General features: G+C 43.1%; 1 protein-coding gene across 2 annotated transcripts; it reads left to right on the top strand.

Moving 5' to 3' along the window:
* Window positions 1-726: 726 nt before the first annotated feature.
* Window positions 727-25,356, top strand: LOC111963127 (inositol-trisphosphate 3-kinase A-like). Of its 2 annotated transcripts, none has more exons than XM_023986362.2 (7): window positions 727-1,468; window positions 10,322-10,421; window positions 20,692-20,905; window positions 21,608-21,812; window positions 22,005-22,106; window positions 22,494-22,565; window positions 24,283-25,356. In XM_023986362.2, exons 1-7 carry the CDS (start codon window positions 1,046-1,048, stop codon window positions 24,520-24,522), a joined length of 1,356 nt encoding a protein of 451 aa, XP_023842130.1. In that variant the 5' UTR covers window positions 727-1,045; the 3' UTR covers window positions 24,523-25,356. The 2 variants fall into 2 exon arrangements, with proteins under 2 accessions (XP_023842130.1, XP_070299422.1); XM_070443321.1 differs by having other exon boundaries at window positions 24,266-24,346.
* Window positions 25,357-25,521: the final 165 nt, after the last annotated feature.

The raw sequence follows: 25,521 nt of genomic DNA, 5'->3' as shown, positions 1-25,521 counted from the left end.
AGAGGGAGAAAGTGCTCTGAGTTAAACGAATGGGGGCAAGAAAAGTGAATTGTTTCGTTCTCAAGAAAAGGGCACCAATGAAAGGAGTGATAACTGGGGTAGGAATGTGTAGTACTGGAGAAAGTAGTGGAATGTGTTAATTGTTGGGGTGCCCATGGGGCTGAGGATCAGAAATGTCCCGTGTGAGAGAGGCAGGTTGAGGTTTCCAGGGTTAGAGTAGAGCAGAAGTTGTCATATACTGAGGCAGTGAAGAAAGTAGAGGAAGATGGTTTAAGGGGGAGGAGTGGTGAGAGTAGTTGCTCTATACCAGTACAGAGGGATAGGCCAAAAAGTGATATAAGTTTCAGTAAGATCGGATTCTTTTGCATTTATAGCAATGGTTATCAACTGTACTGCAGGGATGGAATGGAAGTCGCAGAAAATTGAGGTTGTGGTGGCAGCTGCAGAGAGGTATTTGGGTGTGCGAGACTTCACATCAGAAGAGTTACAGGGTGTGTTAAGGGGTAAGGGGTGATGTTCCATCCTTTCAGGATGATGGCATGAGGTAGGAATACATACATTTCATTAGTGGAGTAGGGTATTTATTTAGTCCATTTTTATTTTTCAAGCAAAGTATAAGGGAGTTGTACTCCAGCCTAGTAGGTGGCGGTAATGCAACAAATTCGATGCCAACCGCCGTTAAACCTCATATAAGAAGAAGAAGAGGAAGAAGAAGAAGAAGAAGAAGAGAGGCACATTCAATGCGGAAGATAAGTTTGTGTGTGTCGACGCGGTGTGCGCCATGGAGTGGGGTTCCCCAAAACACCAGTCACCACATTGTACCGCCGATGACTACCGCCTGAAATATCTCTCTATGCCGGACAGTAGCCTAAACAGAAGAACACCTATTGCAGTATAGTAAAATACACTGAAAGTTGCACTCAAAAATAGTACTGTAATTGAGATAACCACGTTTGACGGAGTGCGGTCAAATTAAATTGTAGCGCACTACAATTTTGGATTACACGGCGTCGGTTGTGCACACTCCCGCACGTTCATCAGTCGAATGCCGAAGGAGAGGGAGAAGAGGCGAAAGACCTCCAAGGAGGCAGCGCTGTCTGGCGCTGGGATTGGTGAAGGGTTTTGTAAAGAGCGCAGAACAAGCTGCAAAGCAACTGAGAATTGCGATGAACTGTGCCAGATGACAGAAATTCGGTTACCTGAGGTTAACGCCGTTCTAGCGCAATCTAGTATGATGGAGGTGCTCCGTGTACCGCAGGTGACAATAACCCCAGATGGAGGCTGCTCGCAGGAGATCGAGCAGGAGGACTGGTCTGATGTGAACGGTCCTCTACGACGGAATATGTCAAACTCCTCTATCTCCTCAACAGGTTCCTCCATAGAGTCAGAGGATGACATTCTGAGTGACAACGAGAAAAAGAGCAAGGGGAATATCACATTAGAACATTTGTGTGAGCACACGGGAGAAGTGAGTACAGACTATTCTTTATTAAAATAAAGTCATATTGTTATTGGGTCGTATTTTAAGGAGACATTGTGCACCAATATAGAATTTTAAAAGCCTGTTATAGTAAATGAATTGCCCTTTAATAAAACTGGGTTGAGAAACTCTGTTACCTTTAATATAGACGACATGGAGAATTCAATAAATCCGAATTTTTAAATGGATGAAGACTTGCTAAAGTGCCAAAATTCAGCGTTTTTATTCCATTCCAGGCACCCTCTGTGACTTCTAGGAAGATTTTAACCCACTTAACTCCAAATGTATCTAGGTTTTCACCATCATATAGTTAAGCCCTAGTTCTGACAGTTATTTCTGAAAATTATTTTTTATTTCATGTGATTCGTGATTCATTTACATATGGACCTCATTTTAAGGTCAACCCTGTTAAAGCTGCAATATATACAATTTTGTGGCGACCGGACAAAATTCATTGAAAGCAAGTCTAAGAAGCGGTAGCTCTGTTCTTTGTGCGCTTTTTCTATGGTTCCCGTTCTTAAGTTTAGTTTTTGCAGTCTATTACTTTTGTCAACCCTGTTACCCATAGATACAGGCTAGAAATGTTTTGTCTACTAGTATATCTCAGATCTGGCAGTCATTTTGATATTATGATTGAGAACTCTGTCCTGTCATAGGGCTAGATTTATTCTTCCCCCATCTACTGTACAGTACCAGTCCAAAGTTTGGACACACCTACTCATTCCAGGGTTTTTCTAAATGTTTTACTATTTTCTACATTGTATAATATTAGTGAATACATCAAAACTATGAAATAACACACATGGAACCATGTAGAAACCAAAAAAGTGTTAAACAAATCCAAATATTTTTTCTATTTGAGATTCTTCAAAGTAGCCACCCTTTGCCTTGATGACAGCTTTGCACACAAATATATTTCACAGCGGTTTAAATGGTAGAATGATTCTCTACGCTATATTTGCTTGTTTTGTCACGTGAACCAGAATTTTAGCAACCAAGAAATGGCTGAGCGATTTCTGCATAGTTCATCTTTAATGGATGTGAGCTTTCTGATGAATTTACTAAACATCCTTTCCTTAATGTATTAATTCATCTTTTAGAAACCCTTTCATACACAAGACCATTAAGCAACATACAGTACATGTGATACTGGTATAATAAGTTGTTTTTGAGGATCTTTCTAATGTTTTCTAATTTATAGTGCAGTAACAATGAATCACTGAGTGGAAAAACAGAACATTTTTGTATCTAATCAACAGCCAAGTGATCAGTTAGCACTGATCACTTGGGTAATTACAGTCACTAATTACAGACACTATTCGAATGGTTTATTTAGTCTTGTTTGGGATCATGTCAGATAGCTAACTATAGGCCTATCTTAAAGGTCATTTCCTCTTCTGTGGTGCTCTTCTGTGAGACAACACAGAAGTGGAAAGGAATTAGTTTACCCCCCCCCATCTTAATTGAGTTAACTCCCTTCATGTCTGATGGACCCTGGTCTGAAGTGGCCATTTTGTTTTAGCCATGTCTTATAGCACATAATACAGGCGCTGCTGTTAGCCTGACCTACAGTATGATTTAGGAGGGCTGAGGATGGTGTTGCATTTGACTTCAACACGCTTGATTGATGACTTGCTGTATAAAATAGTGACACAGTTGTTTGTCAGGACAATACAGTAGTTTTCGATCCTCAAACTTAAAAGTAGCTGTGAAATACCTATATGATGATCCAACAAAGTTTCCAAATAATGTCACTTGTGAATGTAAAAACATAATTCAATGTTTGACTTGTAAGGCCTCTGTTCCTCTAAACCACTGGGTGAAAATTCTGATCGAAGTGAATGATAATCTACTTGTCAGAAGCCATATTTGACTTTGTCTCTGACAAAGGAGATCTGTGCCTCTGTGTAACTCGTCAGAGCTGCTCAGCCATCTCCATAGAAGGGTCTTAGCTGTCTGCTTCCTTTTAACACAGTGCATACACATTGCCTGGCCCTGCTGGAAGGGATGGCTGGGCTGTGTACACTACACTTGAAAAGCTCTCATACCCAACCCTTTTATTGCTCTTTCCAGTTATTGAAAAAAAAATGGTCATGTAAAAAGTGCCTCCCTGTTATGAAAATAGAGATTTCATTAACTCTCTAACCTTTTTAAATGGCAGATGAAGTCTCCAGTCAGCCCCCACACTTACATTGCAAGCCACCCCCATAGTCTAATGACTTATGTGCACATTTTAGCCACATTGACATTTAGTTATTGCCCTTTCAACACAGCAAGAAGACTACTACTTTGTACACCAGGTTACCCATTCTCTGTTTTTCCAGTAGGGGAGAGTGAGGTAAGTTTATTTTATTTTATTTTTTTACCCTTTAGCATTAGTTCTAACAAAGATATCTACATATATTTCAGGATGTTGTGTATCCCTGGAAATAATCAGAGGCCATGGAAATATTACAGTTTGAAAACATACACAAGCTATCTAACACTTTTAACATAGGCCCTGTTGTTAGCTCATATCCCAGCAATAATGCCTTGCATTACGCCTGGGAAGAAAACACTTCAATTTGTTCAACTTGCCATTGGCTCAACTTACCCCAAGGCAAACATTTTGACTATATTAGCCCACACAGCTACAGTTGAATTTGGAAGTTTACATGCACTTAGGTTGGAGTCATTAAAACTTGTTTTCAAACACTCTACAAATTTCTTGTTAACAAACTATAGTTTTGGCAAGTCGGTTAGGACATCTACTTTGCATGACTTTGTGCTTTTCCAACAATTGTTTACAGACAGATTATTTCACTTATAATTCACTATCATAATTCCAGTGGATCAGAAGTTTACATACACTAAGTTAACTGTGCCTTTAAACAGCTTGGAAAATTCCAGAAAATGATGTCTTGGCTTTTGAAGTTTCTGATAGGCTAATTGACATAATTTGAGTCAATTGGAGGTGAACCTATGGATGTATTTCAAGGCCTACCTTCAAATTCAGTGCCTCTTTGCTTGACATCATGGGAAAATGAAAAGAAATCAGCCAAGACCTCAGAAAATAAATTGTACACCGCCACAAGTCTGGTTCATCCTTGGGAGCAATTTCCAAACGCCTGAAGGTACAACGTTCATCTGTACAAACAATAGTACACAAGTATAAAAACCATGGGACTACGCAGCCATCATACCGCTCAGGAAGGAGATGTGTTCTGTCTCCTACAGATGAACGTACTTTGGTGCGAAAAGTGCAAATCAATCCCAGAACAACAGCAAAGGACCTTGTGAAGATGCTGGAGGAAACTGGTACAAAAGTATCTATATCCACAGTAAAACAAGTCCTATATCGACATAACCTGAAAGGCCACTCAGCAAGGAAGAAGCCACTGCTCCAAAACCACCATAAAGAATCCAGACTACAGTTTGCAAATGCACATGGGGACAAACATCGTACTTTTTTGAGAAATGTCCTCTGGTCTGATGAAACAAAAATATAACTGTTTGGCCATAATGACCATCGTTATGTTTGGAAGAAAAAGGGGGAGGCTTGTAAGCCGAAGAACACCATCCCAACTGTGAAGCAGTTTTGTTGCTGCAGGAGGGACTGGTGCACTTCACAAAATAGATGGCATCATGAGGAAGGAACATTATGTGGATATATTGAAGCCACATCTCAATGACATCAGTCAGGAAGTTAAAGCTTGGTCGCAAATGTGTCTTCCAAATGGACAATGACCCCAAGCACACTTCCAAAGTTGTGGAAAAATGGCTTAAGAACAACAAAGTCAAGGTATTGGAGTGGCCATCACAAAGCCCTGACCTCAATCCTATAAAAAATGTGTGGGCAGAACTGAAAAAGAGTGTGCGAGCAAGGAGGCCTACAAACCTGACTCAGTTACACCAGTTCTGTCAGGAGGAATCGCCAAAATTCACCCAACTTATTGTGGGAAGCTTGTGGAAGGCTACCCGAAACGTTTGACCCAAGTTAAAGAATTTAAAGGCAATGCTACCAAATACTAATTGAGTGTATGTAAACGTCTGACCCACTGGGAATGTGATGAAAGAAATAAAAGCTGAAATAAATAAATCTCTCTACTATTATTCTGACATTTCACATTCTTAAAATAAAGTGGTGATCCTAACTGACTTAAGACAGGGAATTCTTACTAGGATTAAATGTCAGGAATTGTGAAAAACCGAGTTTAAATGTATTTGGCTAAGGAGTATGTAAACTTCCAACTTTAACTGTATAATTATGCATTGTAATGCTAGTTTTAGGACCTCATTTTGAAGCTTATAGAGACCCCCACTGATGTATAGAACATTCTTAAAATTATCTTCTTTGGTTTACATGGAGGTTTCATGATGCTTCTAACACAATAAATTCATTTGACTTGGTGAAAATCTTTAAATTTATTTTTTATTTTTACCTAACTTGCTTACCACTTTTTCAATGTGGTTTCTTCCTTCAGACTCCATGAAATTATGACCTCTTCCTAAATATTTGGTCAAATTATTAATTTTGTGTATGGTTTACCCCTTTGGCTGAACTTACCCCACCCTCCCCTATGACAAATACTTGTAGCGAAAAAGAGGAATGAACTTTGATGACATCACATTTATTGGCGCTACCGATTTGTAAAAAATCAATAAATAAATGGTATGTTGATTGCTCATATTCAAATCTGCCAGGTTGAGAAACTGTTGCAAGGAAAATGAACAGCTTGAGTGAATCATTCAGTGTTGTCACTCCCTTGTTCCAGTTCTTGTTTACTGTTATGTCATTTATAATTGGTCAAAGTGTTGTGGGCTTTATTTGCAGCTGATTCCAAGAGCATTATTTTCCATCAGTCTGACAACCACACTAGGCATGTCTTTACAAAGATGTGTCCCAGAACTCAACAGGAATGTATTAATAAAGGGTTAAAGAAACAACAATGTTCACAAACATTAAGTTATTGTAGTTTGTGAGAGAACATGCCTCATACCGTTATGGAAATGTAGCATTTATTTTTATTAATTAAAATACCTACTACAATGTTGAAATTCAGACTAGCTTTCACATTACGTCTATAGAATTGTGTGTAGCCACAAATGAAAGGACTGTGTTCATATCTCCTTGTCTTGACAGATGACATGGCTTTATTAAATACATGTTCATTAATATGTCACTGTACACTGTTGGCAATTATGTGTTTGCGAGAGAGTTGAAGGCCTGTGTGGACATATGACACCCACATAGCTGGCTACACCAGCAAAGTCCATTTCATATGCCACATAAACAACACCAGCAAGTGTCACTTGACATTTCAGTGTGTCTGTGAGTTCTGTTATTTGTTTTCAGTGTATACAATCAATAAAATGAGTTGGTGTTCTTTCACTGCGGCCAATGACCCGGACTTCACTTCCTTTTACTGCATAGTGACCTCCGACCTCTGTTTCATTGATTACCCTAAATTGTCATTGCCACTGGACTTACAGTGCATTCGGAAAGTATTCAGGCCCCTTGACTTTTTCCACATTTTGTTACAGTACAGCCTTATTCTAAAATTGATTCAATTGTTGTTTCCCCCCTCAATCTACACACAATACCGCATGATGACAAAGAATAAAGTTTAGATTTTTTTTTCAAATGTCTAAATAAAAAATTGGAAATATCACATTTACATAAGTATTCAGACCCTTTATTCAGTACTTTGTTGAAGCACCGAATACAGCCTCAAGTCTTCTTCGGTATGATGCTACAAGCTTAGCACACCGGTATTTGGGGATTTCCTACCACTCTTCTCTGCAGATCCTCTCAAGCTCTGTCAGGTTGGATGATGAGCGTCGCTGCTCAGCTATTTTCAGGTCTCTCCAGAGATGTTCGATCGGGTTCAAGTCCGGGCTCTGGCTGGGCCACTCAGGACATTCAGAGACTTGTCCCGAAGCCACTCCTGCATTGTCTTGGCTGTGTGCTTAGGGTTGTTGTCCTATTGGAAGGTGAACCTTCGCCCCAGTCTGAGGTCCTGAACGCTCTGGAGTAGGTTTTCATCAAGGATCTCACTGTACTTTGCTCCGTTCATCTTTCCCTCGATCCTGATTTGTCTCCCAGTCCCTGCCGCTGAAAAACATCCTCACAGCATGATGCTGCCACCACCATGCTTCACCGTAGGGATGGTGCCAGGTTTTCTCCAGACGTGACGCTTGGCATTCAGGCCAAAGAGTTTCATCAGACCCGATAATTATTTTCTCACGGTCAGTCTTTCGGTGCCTTTTGGCAAACTCCAAGCGAGCTGTCATGTGCCTTTTACTGAGGAGTGGCTTCCATCTGGCCACTGTATCATAAAGGTCTGTTTGGTGGAGTGCTGCAGAGATGTTTGTCCTTTTGGAAGGTTCTCCCATCTCAACAGAGGAACTCTGAAGCTCTGTCCAAGTGACCATTGGATTCTTGGTCATCTTCCTGGTCAGCTCTATGAATATTCTTAGTGGTTCCAAACTTCTTCCATTTAAGAATGATGCAGGCCACTGTGTTCTTGGGGATCTTCAATGCTGCAGACATTTTTTGATACCCTTCTCCAGATCTGTGCCTCGACACAATCCTGTCTCAGAGCTCTACGGACAATTCCTTTGACCCCATGGCTTGGTTTTTGCTCTGACATGCACTGTCAACTATGGGACCTTTATATAGACAGGTGTGTGTGCCTTTCCAAATAATGTCCAATCAATTGAATTTACCACAGGGGGACTCCAATTAAGTTATAGAAACGTCTCAAGGATGATCAATGGAAACAGGATGCATCTGAGCTCAATTTGGAGTCTCATAGCAAAGGGTATATGCATTCTTATGTAAATAAGGTATTTGTTTTTTTATTTTTAATATATTTCTAAACCTGTTTTTGCTTTGTCATTATAGGGTATTTTGTGTAAATTGAGGGGGAAAAAATAATTTATCTTGTTTAGAATAAGGCTGTAATGTAACAAAGTGGAAAAAGTCAAGGCGTCTGAATACTTTCCGAATGCACTGTATCTCAGTACATGGTTTTACGTTTATTTATTCAGGGGATCCCTGAAACTAGAGGAGGATTTACCTAAATTGGTCGAGACCAGAGGGACCTCGAGTTAACCGTCCCTGCGAGTGGGTTTGGTAGCTCATTCTTTTATACTTTAGTAGCACAGTTAGGTAAGTTGGAAGCTTGTGTAGTAGAGCTTTGTAAACAATCTGCTTACTGCTATTTAGGGAGAGGCAATATCTATTTCTGAAAAATAAGCCCACTTTAAATATTTTTAACTAGCTCATCTGTATATTTTTTAAACATGAAATCTTTGTCAATCCAAATGCCCAGATATTTATAAGTGGTGACCTGATCAATGGGAGAACCATCGAATTAATAAATATGTAGTCCATCCCCAAAATTGAGAGAATTAGAGAACAACATGTATTTGGTCTTGCCCACATTAAGTATACGTTTTAAACCTTCCAGAGCATTCTGTAAGGCAACCAGGCCAGATTGCAGCTCTTACACAGCCTGGTCATCAGTCGGGGCAATGGCATACATAAGTGTCGTCTGCATACAGATTAGCATTTATAAAAACATGTATCTCGAAAACTAGACTTAACACCATTTAGAAATCACACACTGTGTCTTGTCTGACAGATAATTCTCAAACCACACGCAAGAAGCCTGATCCAGGCCAATTTCATTCAACCTTTGGTATGAGAATGGGATGGTCAACAGTGTCGAAGGTCTATAAAGAAGGCAGCATAATCATTTTTATAATCGAAGCAATTTAACACATCAGCTGAAACGGTGCCATGTCCAGGTCTTAAACCGGACTGGTGTGGAAATGGTTCCTTTTAAAGTGTAATAAAATAATGTCGCACCTCTGTCATCAAGCAAGTGCTAAGTCTGTGTAGCAATTCTGCTGTGAACATGCTGTGTGACTCACTCAACGTCTCATCACAGATAGGGAACCAAAGTTGTCATGTCTCTGCCTGAATCATCTACATCTCGTTGAACAAGATCTCGATGACGGTCTTATTGCAAATCACATGGAAACAGCAAGCCAGTCAGGTGTGACCATACACAACAGCTGGTAGTGAAATGTGTAAGTTCCACAGAAATGACAACATATAGCAAAGAAACTAAAATGTTTGCAGATGAGGCCAAGGTTATTGTTTCAAGTAATGGGTTAGGGGTAATGGCTAGGTATTTCATTTTTATCGGAACTTTATTTAACTAGACAAGTCAGTTGAGAACAAATTCTTATTTACAATGACGGCCTACCAAAAGGCCTCCTGCAGGGACGGGGGCAGGGATTCAAAATAAAAATGTAGGATAAAACACACATCACAACAAGAGACAAACTACATAAAGAGAGACCTAAGACGACAACAACAGCATGGCAGCAACACAACATGACAACACGGTAGCGGAACAACATGGTAGCAGCACAAACATGGTACAAACATTTTTGGACACAGACAACAGCACAAAAGGCAGAAAGGGAGAGACAACAATACATCACGTGAAGGATTAAGGTTTAGGGTTGAGCAAGAGTGGGGCCATGAAGCTAGGGTTAGATTTGAGGTTTGAATTAGAGTTGAGCCGCCATAAGGATATGAAGCTACGGTTAGTGACTTCGATACATTGAAGCAAATAACCAAAGTAACAGTGGCCAAGTGATTATGACAGCTGTCTGTCGTATTTGAGTCAAATCATGATCATTATCGTTATACAACTCAATTGACATCCACCTGACTGGTGAGCGCTGGCTTGAGGAGGACAGTGGCTCTGCCTGGTTGATAATGAACCAGATACTCCAAAGAGGTAAAGCTGACTGTTACTGTGCTTGGTCTTCCTTCTGCAGAGCACACCCTGGTGGACGCTAAAGAATATCGTCGTCAACTGGCCTTTTGTTGGCTCCCAGAGAAGAAACCTGTCCTGGGTTCAACTAGCTGGACACAAAGGTAAAGCACAGTCATCATGGTCATGACCCCTCACCTATCAGAGCAGCGTACCAAGAACCAATCAATGATACATACTGTGCACATTTCACACAAAATAAAGCACACAAAACACAGACTACTGTATACTATTAGTCACACACAACTGCAAATTCCATCTGAAACAATCTTCTTGACCCTAACCAGCTTCAAGACTCGTCACTCAGCCAAGACCGCTCTCCTCTCTGTCACGGAGGCTCTCCGCACTACCAAATCTGACTCTCTCTCCACATCCTCCTAGATCTGTCTGTTGCCTTCAACACTATAAATTATCAGATCCTCCTCTCCACCCTCTCAGGGCTGGGCATCTCAGGATCTCCACACTCTTGGATTGCATCCTACCTGGCTGGCCGCTCCTACCAGGTGACGTGGAGAGGATCTCTGCACCATGTCCTCTCACTCCAAGTGTGGCGTAGCAGTCGGACGTGTCTTTGTTTTGTCCTGTCCTGTGTAAATAGTCTTCGTATTTTTCGTATACATTTCGTATATATTTTAATTTCACTTTCCATCTAGGAACTGAATATACATTCCTACACTCCGCCTCACCCAATGTGGTACGGATCTGCTATTTTTTTTATACTTTAGAACCGTAACCCCAATCAGAAGCTAGCCAGATAACTAGCTACTAGCTAGTAGTCAGTTAGCCACTGCTGCGGTCTTCACCCTCAACTCGGACACAGCCAGCTTCAATACCGGGCCAATACCTGCCAGTCTGCAAGCGCGATATCAACCCAGAGCATACAGGACTGCTTTTTCTCTACCACATCACCGGATTCCTGACGCAAGCTCTGGACAATTACACCGTATCATCACAGCTAGCTAGCTGCAACCGACTGGCTCACTACTGGCTAACACCTCTGTCCCGAAGCAAGCACCAGTTAGCCTTGAGCTAGCATCGAGCTAGGCCCATCTGCCGGCTAGCTGAAGAGGTCTACCAGCGAATTCTTGGGCTACAATACCAGCTACAAGCTAATTTAGCCATTTTTTTTTGCCGCTGCTAGTAGCTTCTACCTTCTGCACAGACACCAGCCCTGTTATTAGCCTGGATATTACTCACCAATTTACCGCATCGGCATGTCTCTCTACAAACACGCCGGTTCCTGCCGTAAACCTGAGCCACTGCTTCTGATCCTCACAGCTAGCTTGCGGCTAGCGCAGCTAGCGCCACTGCCACGAAGCTAGCACCAGTTAGCAAACACAATTCTACAATTCACAACCTCTCTTTCGCCATCGCCATCTGGCTTGGATTCTCTGTCGACACGACCACGTCTGAGCAGACCCCTCCGTCTGAGCAGACCACCCCCCGGGCTACTAACTTTAAACGCCGCGTGCTAGCTTAGTGGAGGCCTCCCTGCTCCATCTACGGCTGCCCCCTGGACACTATGATCACTTGGCTACATAGCTGATGCATGCTTGACTGTCCATTAATTCACGGTACTCCATTCTGTTTATTTGTGTTTTATCTGTCGGCTCTGTGCTTTAACTCAGGATCTGTGTGTAGTTAATCCGACCCTCTCTGCCTAGTCGTCGCCATTTTTACCTGTTGTTGCTGTGTTAGACTAGCACCCTGTTATTGCTGCTGTTATCTTACCTGTTGTTTTAGCTAGCTCTCCCAATCAAGACCTGCAATCACTTTATGCCTTATTGTATGTCTCTCTCAATATCAATATGCCTTGCATACTGTTGTTCAGGCTAGTTATCATTGTTTTGGTTTGCAATGGACCCTGTAGTTCCACTCTCCGTACCTCTGATACCTCCTTGGTCCCACCCCCCACACATGCGGTGACCTCACCCATTAGACAGCATGTCCAGAGATACAACCTCTCTTATCATCACCCAGTGCCGGCTTGCCTCCGCTGTACCCACGCCCACCATACCCTGTCTGCACATTATGCCCAGAATCTATTCTACCACGCCCATAATCTGCTCCTTTTATTCTTTGTCCCAACGCTCTAGGCGACAGTTTTGATAGCCTTTAGCCGCACCCTCATCCTACTACTCCTCTGTTTCCTCGGGTGATGTGGAGGTAAACCCAGGCCCTGCATGTCCCCAGTCACCCTCATTTGTTGACTTCTGTGATCGAAAAAGCCTTGGCCTCATCATGTCAACATCAGAGCCTCCTCCCTAAGTTTGCCTTACTCACCGCTTTAGCACACTCTGCCAACCCTGATGTCCTTGCCGTGTCCGAATCCTGGCTTAGGAAGGCCACCAAAAATTCTGAGATTTCCATACCCACATATACACTTTTCGTCAAGATAGAATGCAAAGGGGGAGGAGTTGCAATCTACTGCAGAGATAGCCTGCAAAGTTCTGTCATACTTTCGAGTCTATGCCCAAACAGTTCGAACTTCTAATTTTTAAATTAATCTCTCCAGAAATAAGTCTCTCACTGTTTGCCGCCTGCTACCGACCCCCCTCAGCTCCCAGCTGTTGCCCTGGACACCATCTGTGAATTGATCGCTCCCCATTCTAGCTTCAGAGTTTGTTCTTGTTAGTGGTGACCTAAACTGGGATATGCTTAAACCCCCGGCAGTCCTACAATCCAAGCTTGATGCCCTCAATCTCACACAAATCATCAAGGAACCCACCAGGTACAACCCTAAATCCGTAAACATGGGCACCTAATAGACATTATCCTGACCAACCTGCCTCCAAATACACCTCTGCTGTCTTCAATCAAGATCTCAGCGATCACTGCTCATTGCCTGTATCCGCCACGGGTCCGCGGTCAAACGACCACCCTCTCCACTGTCAAACGCTCCCTAAAACACTTCTGCGAGCAGGCCTTTCTAATCGACCTGGCCCGGGTACCCTGGAAGGATATTGACCTCATCCCGTCAGTTGAGGATGCCTGGTCATTCTTTAAATGTTACTTCCTCACCATATTAGACAAGCATGCTCCGTTCAAAAAATGCAGAACCAAGAACAGATAGCCCTTGGTTCACTCCAGACCTGACTGCCCTCGACCAGCACAAAAACATCCTGTGGCGAACTGCAATGCATCGAAGAGCCCCCGCGATATGCAACTGTTCAGGGAAGTCAGGAACCAATACACGCAGTCAGTCAGGAAGCAAAGGCCAGCTTTTTCAAGCAGAAATTTGCATCCTGTAGCTCTAACTCCAAAAAGTTCTGGGATACTGTAAAGTCCATGGAGAACAAGAGCACCTCCTCCCAGCTGCCACTGCACTGAGGCTAGGTAACACGGTCACCACCGATAAATCCATGATAATCAAAGACTTCAACAAGCTTTCTCAATGGCTGGCCATGCCTTCCTCCTGGCGACTCCAACCTGGCCAACAGCCCGCCCCCCCGCTGCTACTCGCCCAAGCTCCCCAGCTTCTCCTTTACCCAAATCCAGATAGCAGATGTTCTGAAAGAGCTGGAAAACCTGGACCCATACAAATCAGCTGGGCTTGACATCTGGACCCCCTATTTCTGAAACTGTCCCCCGCCATTGTCGCACCCCTATCACCAGCCTGTTCAACTCTCCTTCGTAACATCTGAGATACCCAAGGATTGGAAAGCTGCCGCGGTCATCCCCTCTTCAAAGGGGAGCACCCTGGACCCAAACTGTTACAGACCTATATCCATCCTGCCCTGCTATCTAAGGTCTTCGAAAGCCAAGTCAACAAACAGATCACTGACCATCTCGAATCCCACCGTACCTTCTCCGCTGTGCAATCCGGTTTCCGAGCGCGTCACGGGTGTCCTCAGCCACGCTCAAGGTACTAAACGATATCATAACCGGCATCGATAAAAGACAGTACTGTGCAGCCGTCTTCATCGACCTGGCCAAGGCTTTCGACTCTGTCAATCACCATATTCTTATCGGCAGACTCAGTAGCCTCGTTTTTCTAATGACTGCCTTGCCTGGTCACCAACTACTTTGCAGACAGAGTTCAGTGTGTCAAATCGGAGGGCATGTTGTCCGGTCCTCTGGCAGTCTCTATGGGGTACCACAGGGTTCAATTTCGGGCCGACTCTTTTCTCTGTATACATCAATGATGTTGCTCTTGCTGCGGGCGATTCCCTGATCCACCTCTACGCAGACGACACCCTATCTATATACTTCCGGCCCTTCCTTGGACACTGTGCTATCTAACCTCCAAACGAGCTTCAATGCCATACAACACTCCTTCCGTGCCTCCAACTGCTCTTAAACGCTAGTAAAACCAAATGCATGCTTTTCAACCGTTCGCTGCCTGCACCCGCACGCCCGACTAGCATCACCACCTGGACGGTTCCGACCTAGAATATGTGGACATCTATAAGTACCTAGTGTCTGGCTAGACTGCAAACTCTCCTTCCAGACTCATATCAAACATCTCCAATCCAAAATCAAAGCAAGAATCGGCTTTCTATTCCGCAACAAAGCCTCCTTCACTCACGCCGCCAAACTTACCCTAGTAAAACTGACTATCCTACGATCCTCGACTTCGGCGATGTCATCTCAAAATAGCTTCCAATACTCTACTCAGCAAACTGGATGCAGTTTATCACAGTGCCATTCGTTTTGTTACTAAAGCACCTTATACGACCCACCACTGCGACCTGTATGCCCTAGTCGGCTGGCCCTCGCTACATGTTCGTCGTCAGACCACTGGCTCCAGGTCATCTACAAGGCTATGCTAGGTAAAGTGCCGCCTTATCTCAGTTCACTGGTCACGATGGCTACACCCACCCGCAACACGCGCTCCAGCAGGTGTATCTCACTGAATCCCCAAAGCCAAAACCTCATTTGGACCCTTTCCTTCCATTCTCTGCTGCCTGCGACTGGAACGAATTGCAAAATCTCTGAAGTTGGAGACTTTTATCTCCCTCAACAACTTTAAAAATCTGCTATCCGAGCAGATACCGATCGCTGCAGCTGTACATAGTCCATCTGTAAACTACCCACCCAATTTCTACCTCACCCCCATACTGCTTTTATTTATTTACTTTTCTGCTCTTTTGCACCCAGTATCTCTTCTGCACAGATCATCTGATGATTTATCACTCCAGTGTTAATTCTGCTAAATTGTAATTATTCGATTTATTGCCTACCTCATGCCTTTTGCACACATTGTATATAGATTCTCTTTTTTTTCTACCATGTTATTGACTTGTTTATTGTTTACTCCATGTGTAACTCTGTGTTGTCTGTTCACACTGCTATGCTTTATCTTGGCCAGGTCGCAGTTGCAAATGAGAACTTGTTCTCAACTAGCCTACCTGGTTAAATAAAGGTGAAATAAAAAATAAAAATAAAAAACTACTGGTGTCCCCCAGGGCTTCGTCCTAGGCCCTCTTCTCTCTATACACCAAGTCACTCGGCTCCGTCACATCCTCACATGGTCTCTCCTATCGCGGATGACACTCAATTACTTTTCTCCTGCCCCCTTTTGACACCCAGGTGGCGACAGGCATCTCTGCGTGCCAGGCAGACATCTCAGCTTGGATATTGGCCCACCACCTCAAGCTCAACCTCAACAAGAAGGCCTGCCCGCTCCAAGACCTCTCCATCACGGTTGACAACTCTATGGTGTCTTCCTCCCAGAGTGCAAAGAACCTTGGCGTGATCCTGGACAACACCCTATCCTTCTCTGCAAACATCAAAGCAGTGACTCACTCCTGCAGGTTCATGCTCTACAACATCCGTACAGTACGACCTTAGTACTTCACAGGAAATGGCTCAGGTCCTAATCCAGGCACTTGTCATCTCCCGTCTGGATTACTGCAACTCGCTGTTGGCTGGGCTCCCTGCTTGTGCCATAAAACCCCTGCAACTTATCCAAAACTCCGCAGCCTGCCTGGTGTTCAACCATCCCAAGTTCTACCATGTCACTCCGCTCCTCCGCACACTCCACTGGCTTCCAGTCGAAGCTCGCATCCACTACAAAACCATGGTGCTTACCTACGGAACAACAAGGGGAACTGCCCCTCTACCTAGCTATACTCAAACCCTACACCCAACCCGAGCACTATGTTCTGCCACCTCTGGTCTCTTGGCAGTCCCACCCCTACAGAAGGTCCGCTCCTGCTCAACCCAGTCCAAGCTCTTCTCTGTCCTGGCACTCAAATGGTGGAACGAGCTTCCACCTGAAGCTAGGACAGCAGAGTCTCTGCCCATCTTCTGACAACAACTAGAAATGTACTACCTCTTAAAAGAGTATCTTAAATACAGTGCCTTCACAAAATATTTATACCCCTTGACTTATTACACATTTGTTGTTACAGCATAAAAAGAAATGGATTCAATGTATTTTTTCCACTCATCTACACACAATATCCCATAATGACTAAGTGAAAACATGTTTTTAGACATTTTTGCAAATGTATTGAAAATTAAATACAGAAATCTAATTTACATAAGTATTCCCACCCTGGACTTAATCCATGTTAGAATCAGCTTTGGTAGTGATTACAGCTGTAAGTCTTTCTGGGTAAATCGCTAAGAGCTTTGCACACCTGCATTGTACAATATTTGCACATTATTATTTTTCAAATTCTTCAAGCTCTGTCAAGTTGGTTGTTTATCATTGCTAGACGGCCATTTAAGTCTTACCATAGTTTTGACTTAAATTGACTTGAAAATAAGGCCACTCAGGAACATTCAATGTTGTCTTCGTAAGCAACTCCAGTGTATATTTGGCCTTGTGCTTTAGGTTATTGTCCTGCTGAAAGGTGAATTTGTCTCCGTGTCTGTTGGAAAGCAGACTTAACCAGGTTTTCCTCTAGGTGCTTAGCTCTCTCTTGTTTCTTTTTATCCTAAAACAACTCTGTAGTCTTTGCCGATGACGAGCATACCCATAACATTATGCAGCCAGCTCCGTGCTTGAAAATATGATGAGTGGTACTCAGTGATGTGTTGTGTTGGATTTGCCCCAAACATAACACTTTGTATTCAGGGCATGAAGTGAATTTCTTTTACACATTTTTTTTGTTGCAGTTTTACTTTAGTGCCTTATTGTTGAATATTTTTATTCTTTACAGGCTCCCTTCTTTTCACTGTCATTTAGGTTAGTATTGTGGACTAACTACAATGTTGATCCATCCTCAGTTTTCTCCTATCACAGACATTATATCTCTGTAACTGTGTCAGTGATGTCATCTCAGGGCGAAAGTATTTTCTGGCTTCGTGCTAGACTGCCGCTTGTCCCTGGTACATGTTTCGCCTAACAGTGTTGACTTGTTAACTTGGATTTGTTAGTTCTTCATGGTTTGTTTTTGTCTACTTTCCAGCCTGTTTTTGTCCACTTCCCTTGCATACTGGACTTTTACAACCTTGCTTTATTAGAGCTAGCTCGTTAGCTGTTAGTCTGACCATGCAGAACCTTTCAGAGGTAATTTGTGGTCTGCAGTGGCTGTACAGTATTTACTGCTGATACAGACTCTGCAGAAGTCAGCGCAAACATACTTTTTGCGCTTCACAGAGCTGTTGTCAAATAAAATACAATTATATTGGTCACCTACACATGGTTAGCAGATGTTATTGTGAGTGTAGCGACATGCTTGTGCTTCCAGTTCCGACAGTGCAGCAATATCTAACATGTAATCTAACAATTCCACAACTACCTAATACACAGAGTTTGTGGTTTATACAGGACCTCCCGTCCCCACCTACCATCAACCAATCATGCCAATACGGAGCCCTCCACATTGTTACAAAATATGAGAGGCACGCGGCGATGTGGTACGGAGCTTGATTTGGCCTCTGCGTGCCTCTGGCGTCTCTGCAATTGTGTCACACCTTCCATACAAAGCCTCCAACCATATTTTCAGATCAAGCATAAATTGGATTTGAGTCTGGACTGCGCTGCTGTGATCACTTCCACCTGCCTGGGTTCTTCCTCTGATCGCTGGCCTCCTGGTTCACTCCTGGCCTCCTATCGGATTACCCTCTGACTCTCGCTGCCGGGTATGGCTTCCGCCTCACCCTGATTATTTGCCGGTAAGCTCTATGGCAGTGGTCAATGACGATAAAGGCTTACACTCCTTTTTTTTGTGTGAGTTGCGCTGTTGTTGGTAGTTGCACTTGATTCAGAAGCCCTGCGCACCGGAGAGGCAGTGTTCCCATTTTGAACCATTTCATTTGTCTGAAAAGACAAACTCCGCCTACCAAGGCAGTCTGGGAGATCTGTGGTTAAATTGAGTGTGCCTACTGCGCTGGCCAATTTGGATAGCTCAAATCACTTTGTCTACAGCTTCCCCAGCCACAAAGTTTGATGCTAGCCTACATGAGGTTTCATACGTTTTAAAACCATGGCCAGAGAGAGATTCAAAGAACACATCAAAGAGCTGCTGTTTTTATGAGTGAGTTTATGTCTGCTTTTATTCGACCCTATTATAAAACGGGCTTCTCCCTACTTCTCCCGCTGCAATGAATGAGTAGCCAAGTCTATCGATAGCCCTGCATTTGACTTATTAGCAGCTCGTGTCTTTTTAATGAGGATTATTTCACTTTCTCTGGTCATAGGAACACCTTGAAATTGTGCTTGAGACAGATGGGGTTCGACCTGAGTTTCGCCATCAGTTGTAAGACCGTGTCCCCTCTTTCTGCTCAGTCTCACTGGAGGAAAGGAAGGAGAGAGCAGGGACAGTGAGAGGCTGAACCTCTGCTGCTCTCTCCTTCCCTCTGCTGATCAAGACAACTGGGAACTCTGGCAAAAATTAGATCCGACTGGGAACAATAGTTTGAACGGTCATTAAACTCAGAATTCCAAGTTAGAAACTCTAGAGCTCTGACTTTCCGGCCTGAAGATCATTGACGTCACGATTTGACCATGCCCCCACCCCCAGGTCCCAGTTGTCATAAAAGCACCATTACCATCGGATGCAGGTACCATTAGTCCAGAGAAAGAACAAATAATTTCAATTGATGCTCAGCTGTGCCTTGCAAGTGCTACACCAACTGATCTATTAGTTATCAAATCTCAAGTTTTGAAATATAATATGGTCTGAGAAGAATATTGGCAAGCCAGGCCTATAGCCAATATGCTTTAGGTTTGGGCCTACTGCACAAACCTCATTCCTACAGAACTGTTTTTATTAGGTTAATGTTACATTTTAAGTCCTGTTTAGAAAATATTATGAGCGGTAGAACTCTGCATGCTTTTTGACTGCAAAAGTGGTCTTGACTCAAAGTTTGGTGACCACTTCACTACGGCCTCTCCCCTGAAGCGCCTCTTTCCCTGGCTCTGGTAACCCAGCCTCGACTCTTTTGCCATTGTGTGGGCCCCGGTCGTCAATCTCATTGAGTAAGTCTCCGCTCTCTGCTTTTTCCTCTGCAAGCAAAGGTTTTGTTTTTGACTGTGGGTTATAGTGCTAGCTGGTTTAGAGTAGGCTAGTTGGGCTTTGGCTTGCTGCTTTGCCGACCATGGCGGTTTCCTTCCTCTACGGCAACTGAGTTAGGAATGACGCCTGTATCTTTGTAGTGACTGCTTGTATTGATACACTATTCAAGGTGTGATTAATAACTTTTTCATGCTTAAAGGAATATTCAATGTCTGCATTTTTGTGGTCCTGTATGGCTCAGTTGATAGAGCATGGAGCTTGTGACGCCAGGATTGTGAGTTCAATTCCCGTGGCTACTCACACATAAAAACGTGTCTATGCATGATTGTAATTCGCTTTGGATAAAAGCGTCTGCTCTGACATTTATTATAATAATAATTAATAATTTGTTATTATATACAAAAAAATACCAATCGGTGCCCTTTGTGAGGCATTGGAAAACCTCCCGGGTCTTTGTGGTTGAATCTGTTTGAAATCCACTGCTCGACTGAGGGACCTTACAATTATCTGTATGTGTGGGGGGTACAGAGATGAGGTAGTCTTTCAAAAATCATGTTAAACACTATTATTGTGCACAGAGTGAGTCCATGCAACTTATTATGTGACTTGTTAAGCAAATCTTCATTCCTGAACTTATTTAGGCTTGCTATAACAAAGGGGTTGAATACATATTGACTAAAGACATTTCAGATTTCATTTTTAATGAATTTGTACAAATTTCTAAAAACATAATTCCACGTTGACATTATGGGGGTATTGTTTGTAGAGAGTGACACGATCTCATTTTAATACATTTTTAATTTAGGCTGTAACACAACGTGGAAAAAGTCTAGGGGTGTGAATACTTTCAGAAGTCACTAAGTCATATGTCTTGTCCCCCCCCCCTAAAATGTCAATATAAACTGGCAGTCGTGAGTGGTTTGCTGTGGAATGTCAGTGTGTCTGTGCTGCTCTTTTCCAGGTAATTTCAAAGCTGGCGGCGAAGGCACCATTCTGAAGAAGTTCTCCGAGAATGAGAAGCTGTGCTTTGAGAGGCTGCAGGGTGACGTGCTCCAGGGCTTTGTACCAGGATACCATGGGGTGGTGGAGAGGGATGGGGAACCCTTCCTACATATGACTGATCTACTGGTCAACTTTGATGAACCCAGTGTCATGGACTGTAAGATGGGAGTGAGGTAAGTTATCAGCAGTAGGTCTGTTCCATAATAATGTGCAGAAGACTACATGTCTGGCCCTTTAGGAGGGTTGGGTGAAAGGAGGTATTAAGCAATGTTGAGAAAATGGCAAACGAATCACTGTTGGAGTAATATAATTTAGCAGTATCAGCAAGCATTTCCCATCTTACACTTCAGTGCTCCTGGTAGCAGAACATACACACTGTCAACTTGTTTCTTTTTCTCTTGATAAAAAAAAAACTGTTTCTGTGAGGATTTCCTGCCACAGTTGGTGGGGGTGTCGTGTCACATAGAGGCCCTCACATTTCCTGTACATAGACAAAGAACTGTACACACGCATACACGGGGGGTTGCAGGCACAGGTTTCCCCTGGAGACTCCCTTCTGACAAACATACAATCCAATTCATTACCCAAGCTCTCACCGTCAGCTAACACACCCTGTCACACAGTTAAACTAACAATCAGGCTGTGTACCCTGGAGTCTCCTCCTGACTTCCTCCTTTTAGACAGAGGAAGTTCCATTAGCAGAATGAAACTGACCTTCACCGCGCATACATTGACTTTGCTTCTCTTTTTGTCTACCAAGTAAGACTTTGCATGCTGTTGTCTGTAGTGCCACCACACCAACTCCACTCTCATCATACACGACAAGACACAATGAGAAGTAACTTAGCTGTGAGGCCCTGTTGTCCTCTTCTCAGGACGTATCTGGAGGAGGAGCTGGTGCGAGCGCGGGAGCGGCCTAAGCTCCGTAGGGATCTGTATGACAAGATGCTGGAGGTGGACAGTGAGGCCCCCAGCCCCCAGGAGCACCTCCAGAGGGCCGTCACCAAACCTTGCTACATGCAGTGGAGAGAGACCCTCAGCTCCACACACACCCTGGGTTTCCGCATCGAGGGCATCAAGGCAAGTACCAGTGTGTCAACATAAAAGAAGGAATTCGGTCAGTTTTCACTCAAAACGCCACCATAGAGATCCTTTCCCATGTAAAAGGTTTTTCTTGGTCCCCCCCCCCTCCCCATTAATGTTGCTCATACGTTTTTCATGTGAAGTTCATTACATATGCAATTTAGTCATGTTGGCTGTTCCTTCTCTCAGAAAGCTGACGGTACATGTCATACGGATTTCAAGAAGACCCGGTCTAAGGAGGATGTCACACAGGTCTTCAGGGACTTTTCCGGAGGCAACACAAACATCGTAGTAGGTTGACCGCTACGAGTCCTACCTGTTATGGTGTTACAGCCGCATTCATTTGCATGTTCTGCTGATTCATAGACAAATGGAGACATACCTTGTCTCATGTAAAGGCCATACTTGAACAGTCAAACAAATTGGTTGCACTTTACCTGTCTCGTGTAAGATCACATGAAAAGTAATACACACATTGGTAAATATTTGGATAGGATGAGCAACCCACATGGCAATATGCACTACAGTAGATCCTGTTGGAACGACAGATGGCAAATGGAATTGAGATACCTGTACACAACCTCTATTAATTTAATGGATTTATCAAGGGAGGCTCCCAAGTCTCAACTCTACAGCCAGAATGATCATATTGCCCTCTATTCTCCCCCTCTCATACAGAATTCATACCTCAGCAAACTAGCAAAAATTCAACAAGCCCTGAAGTCATCTGAATTCTTCAAGAGACACGAGGTGAATAGAGGAGCTTTAGTTCATCAGCACCTGTTTTCTATTGACATTTGTTCATCACATTATAGTTGTGGCCAAAAGTTTTGAGAATGATACAAATATTAATTTTCAGTCTGCTGCCTCAGTTTGTATGATTGCAATTTGCATATACTCCAGAATGTTATGAAGAGTGATCAGATGAATTGTAATGAATTGCAAAGTCCCTCTTTGCCATGCAAATGAACTGAATCCCCAAAAATACATTTCCACTGGATTTCAGCCAAGCCACAAAAGGACCAGCTGGACATCATGTCAGTGATTCTCTTGTTAACACAGGTGTGAGTGTTGACAAGGACAAGGCTGGAGATCACTTTGTCATGATTGAGTTCGAATAACAGACTGGAAGCTTCAAAAGGAGGGTGGTGCATGGAATCATTGTTCTTCCTGTCAACCATGGTTACCTGCAAGGAAACACGTTCCGTCATCATTGCTTTGCACAAGAAGGGCTTCACAGGCAAGGATATTTCTGCCAGTAAGATTGCACCTAAATCAACCATTTATCGGATCATCAAGAACTTCAAGGAGAGTGGTTCAATTGTTGTGAAGAAGGCTTCAGGGCGCCCAAGAAAGTCCAGCAAGCGCCAGGACCGTCTCCTAAAGTTGATTCAGCTGCGGGATCGTGGCACCACCAGTACAGAGCTTGCTCAGGAATGGCAGCAGGCAGGTGTGAGTGCATCTGCACAGACAGTGAGGCGAAGACTTTTGGAGGATAGCCTGGTGTCAAGAAGGGCCGCAAAGAAGACACATCTCTCCAGGAAAAACATCAGGGACAGACTGATATTCTGCAAAAGGTACAGGGATTGGACTGCTGAGGACTGGGGTAAAGTCATTTTCTCTGAAGCCCCTTTCCGATTGTTTGGGGCATCCAGAAAAAAGCTTGTCCGGAGAAGACAAGGTGAGAGCTACCATCAGTCCTGTGTCATGCCAACAGTAAAGCATCCTGAGACCATTCATGTGTGGTGTTGGTTCTCAGCCAAGGGAGTGGGCTCACTCACAATTTTGCCTAAGAACACAGCCATGAATTAAGAATGGTACCAACACATCCTCTGAGAGCAACTTCTCCCAACCATCCAGGAACAGTTTGGTGACGAACAATGCCTTTTCCAGCATGATGGAGCACCTTGCCGTAAGGCAAAAGTGATAACTAAGTGGCTCGGGGAACAAAACATCGATATTTTGGGTCCATGGCCAGGAAACTCCCCAGACCTTAATCCCATTGAGAACCTGTGGTCAATCCTCAAGAGGCAGGTGGACAAACAATAACCCACAAAATTCTGACAAACTCCAAAGCATTGATTATGCAAGAATGGGCTGCCATCAGTCAGGATGTGTTCCAGAAGTTAATTGACAGCATGCCAGGGCGGATTGCAGAGGCCTTGAAAAAGAAGGGTCAACACTGCAAATATTGATACTTTGCATCAACTTCATGTAATTGTCAATAAAAGCATTTGACACTTATGAAATGCTTGTAATTATACTTCAGTATTCCATAGTATTATCTGACAAAAATCTCTAAAGACACTGAAGCCGCAAACTTTGTGACACAAATATTAATTTCCATTCTCAAAACTTTTGGCCACGACTGTATATATTAAACACATCGAAGAGCTTTTGTGCGGCATACCGGTGAACAATATCAATGATTATATTGTAATGAGTACTAGTCTTCTCTCTCTCCAAGGTGATTGGGAGCTCCCTCCTCTTCATCCATGACCACACTGAGCGAGCTGAGGTTTGGCTCATTGACTTTGGTAAGACTACAGGGCTACCTGAAGGACAAACTCTGGACCACTGTATACCCTGGCAGGAGGGCAACCGAGAGGACGGATACATGTTGGGACTGGACAACCTGATGAGGACACTGGGCTCTTTAACCAATGAAGGCAATAGTGAAGGAACTAGTCAATTGACTAGTGAGTGAACTAGTGAGTGCCTTTTAGCTATGGCCACCTGGAAGGGAGATGGATTTTACATCATTCTAGCAGTTAGAGGACCCTGGGCGGTATTCTACAGTCTCAAGGGTCCTCTGTCACAAAGTATACTTACTGTATGAATTACACTTACAGCTTACCTACCTACTGTATTCAGCACAACCCATTGTATCGCTGAATACGTATTGTTGTAAATAATACTGTATTGTTGAAGCTATTGCAGCATGGAGGTAAGAGGAAGTTTTTTTTTACCATATCTGTGCCTGCTGAACAAATGATACATTTTAGGTGATGAAATGTAATGAATATACAGAAACTTGATATTGTAAAGCCTGTACATTCTAGAAAAGGCATACATTACTGCTTACGTAAGGGACCGTATTGCATAGAAATCTAACACGCTCAATATTCCAAGGTATCATTAGATATGATTGATTGAAGTATTTAATAATCAAGCATGTCATTTTTGGTTTCAAAAGTTATTTAAGACATTGGGCATACTTTATTCTACAGTTACATACAGCAGTTTGTATTTAGGATCATATCATGGTGAAAGATGAATTTAAAATGAGTCTTTCTAGTATTGTATGTTGATTGTGTGAATGGGTTAGCAATGGTTGTGTATTGGGATTTCATATGTTAAAGTAAACATCTGTAATGCTGTATTATACTACACTTTAAATAGTTCATTTATTTGGGGTAGAGAGATACAAGTGTATTGCGTAAAGTTTATAGTGTTTGTTCTTCTGTGTAGAGGCCCATAACTTTGGATATGAAACCAATAAGTCTGCGGAAATTATGTGAAAATAAAATAGTTTTCAGACTGTTTTATTATTTATTTTGGTGGGGGAAGTTGTATTTTACCAGGTAGAGTCAGGTTGAAGGGGGTTTCTTCACTGTAATATATAGGCTTCAAGGCTTGTCCACTTGTAGCCACGTCAAAGTGTCACTGTAGCCTACATCATGGAAACACAGGACATTATCGTAAC

Source organism: Salvelinus sp. IW2-2015, linkage group LG4q.2 (genome assembly GCF_002910315.2).
Source record: "Salvelinus sp. IW2-2015 linkage group LG4q.2, ASM291031v2, whole genome shotgun sequence".
Lineage (NCBI taxonomy): Eukaryota > Metazoa > Chordata > Actinopteri > Salmoniformes > Salmonidae > Salvelinus > Salvelinus sp. IW2-2015.
This window is presented reverse-complemented; position numbering and strand designations above follow the sequence as displayed.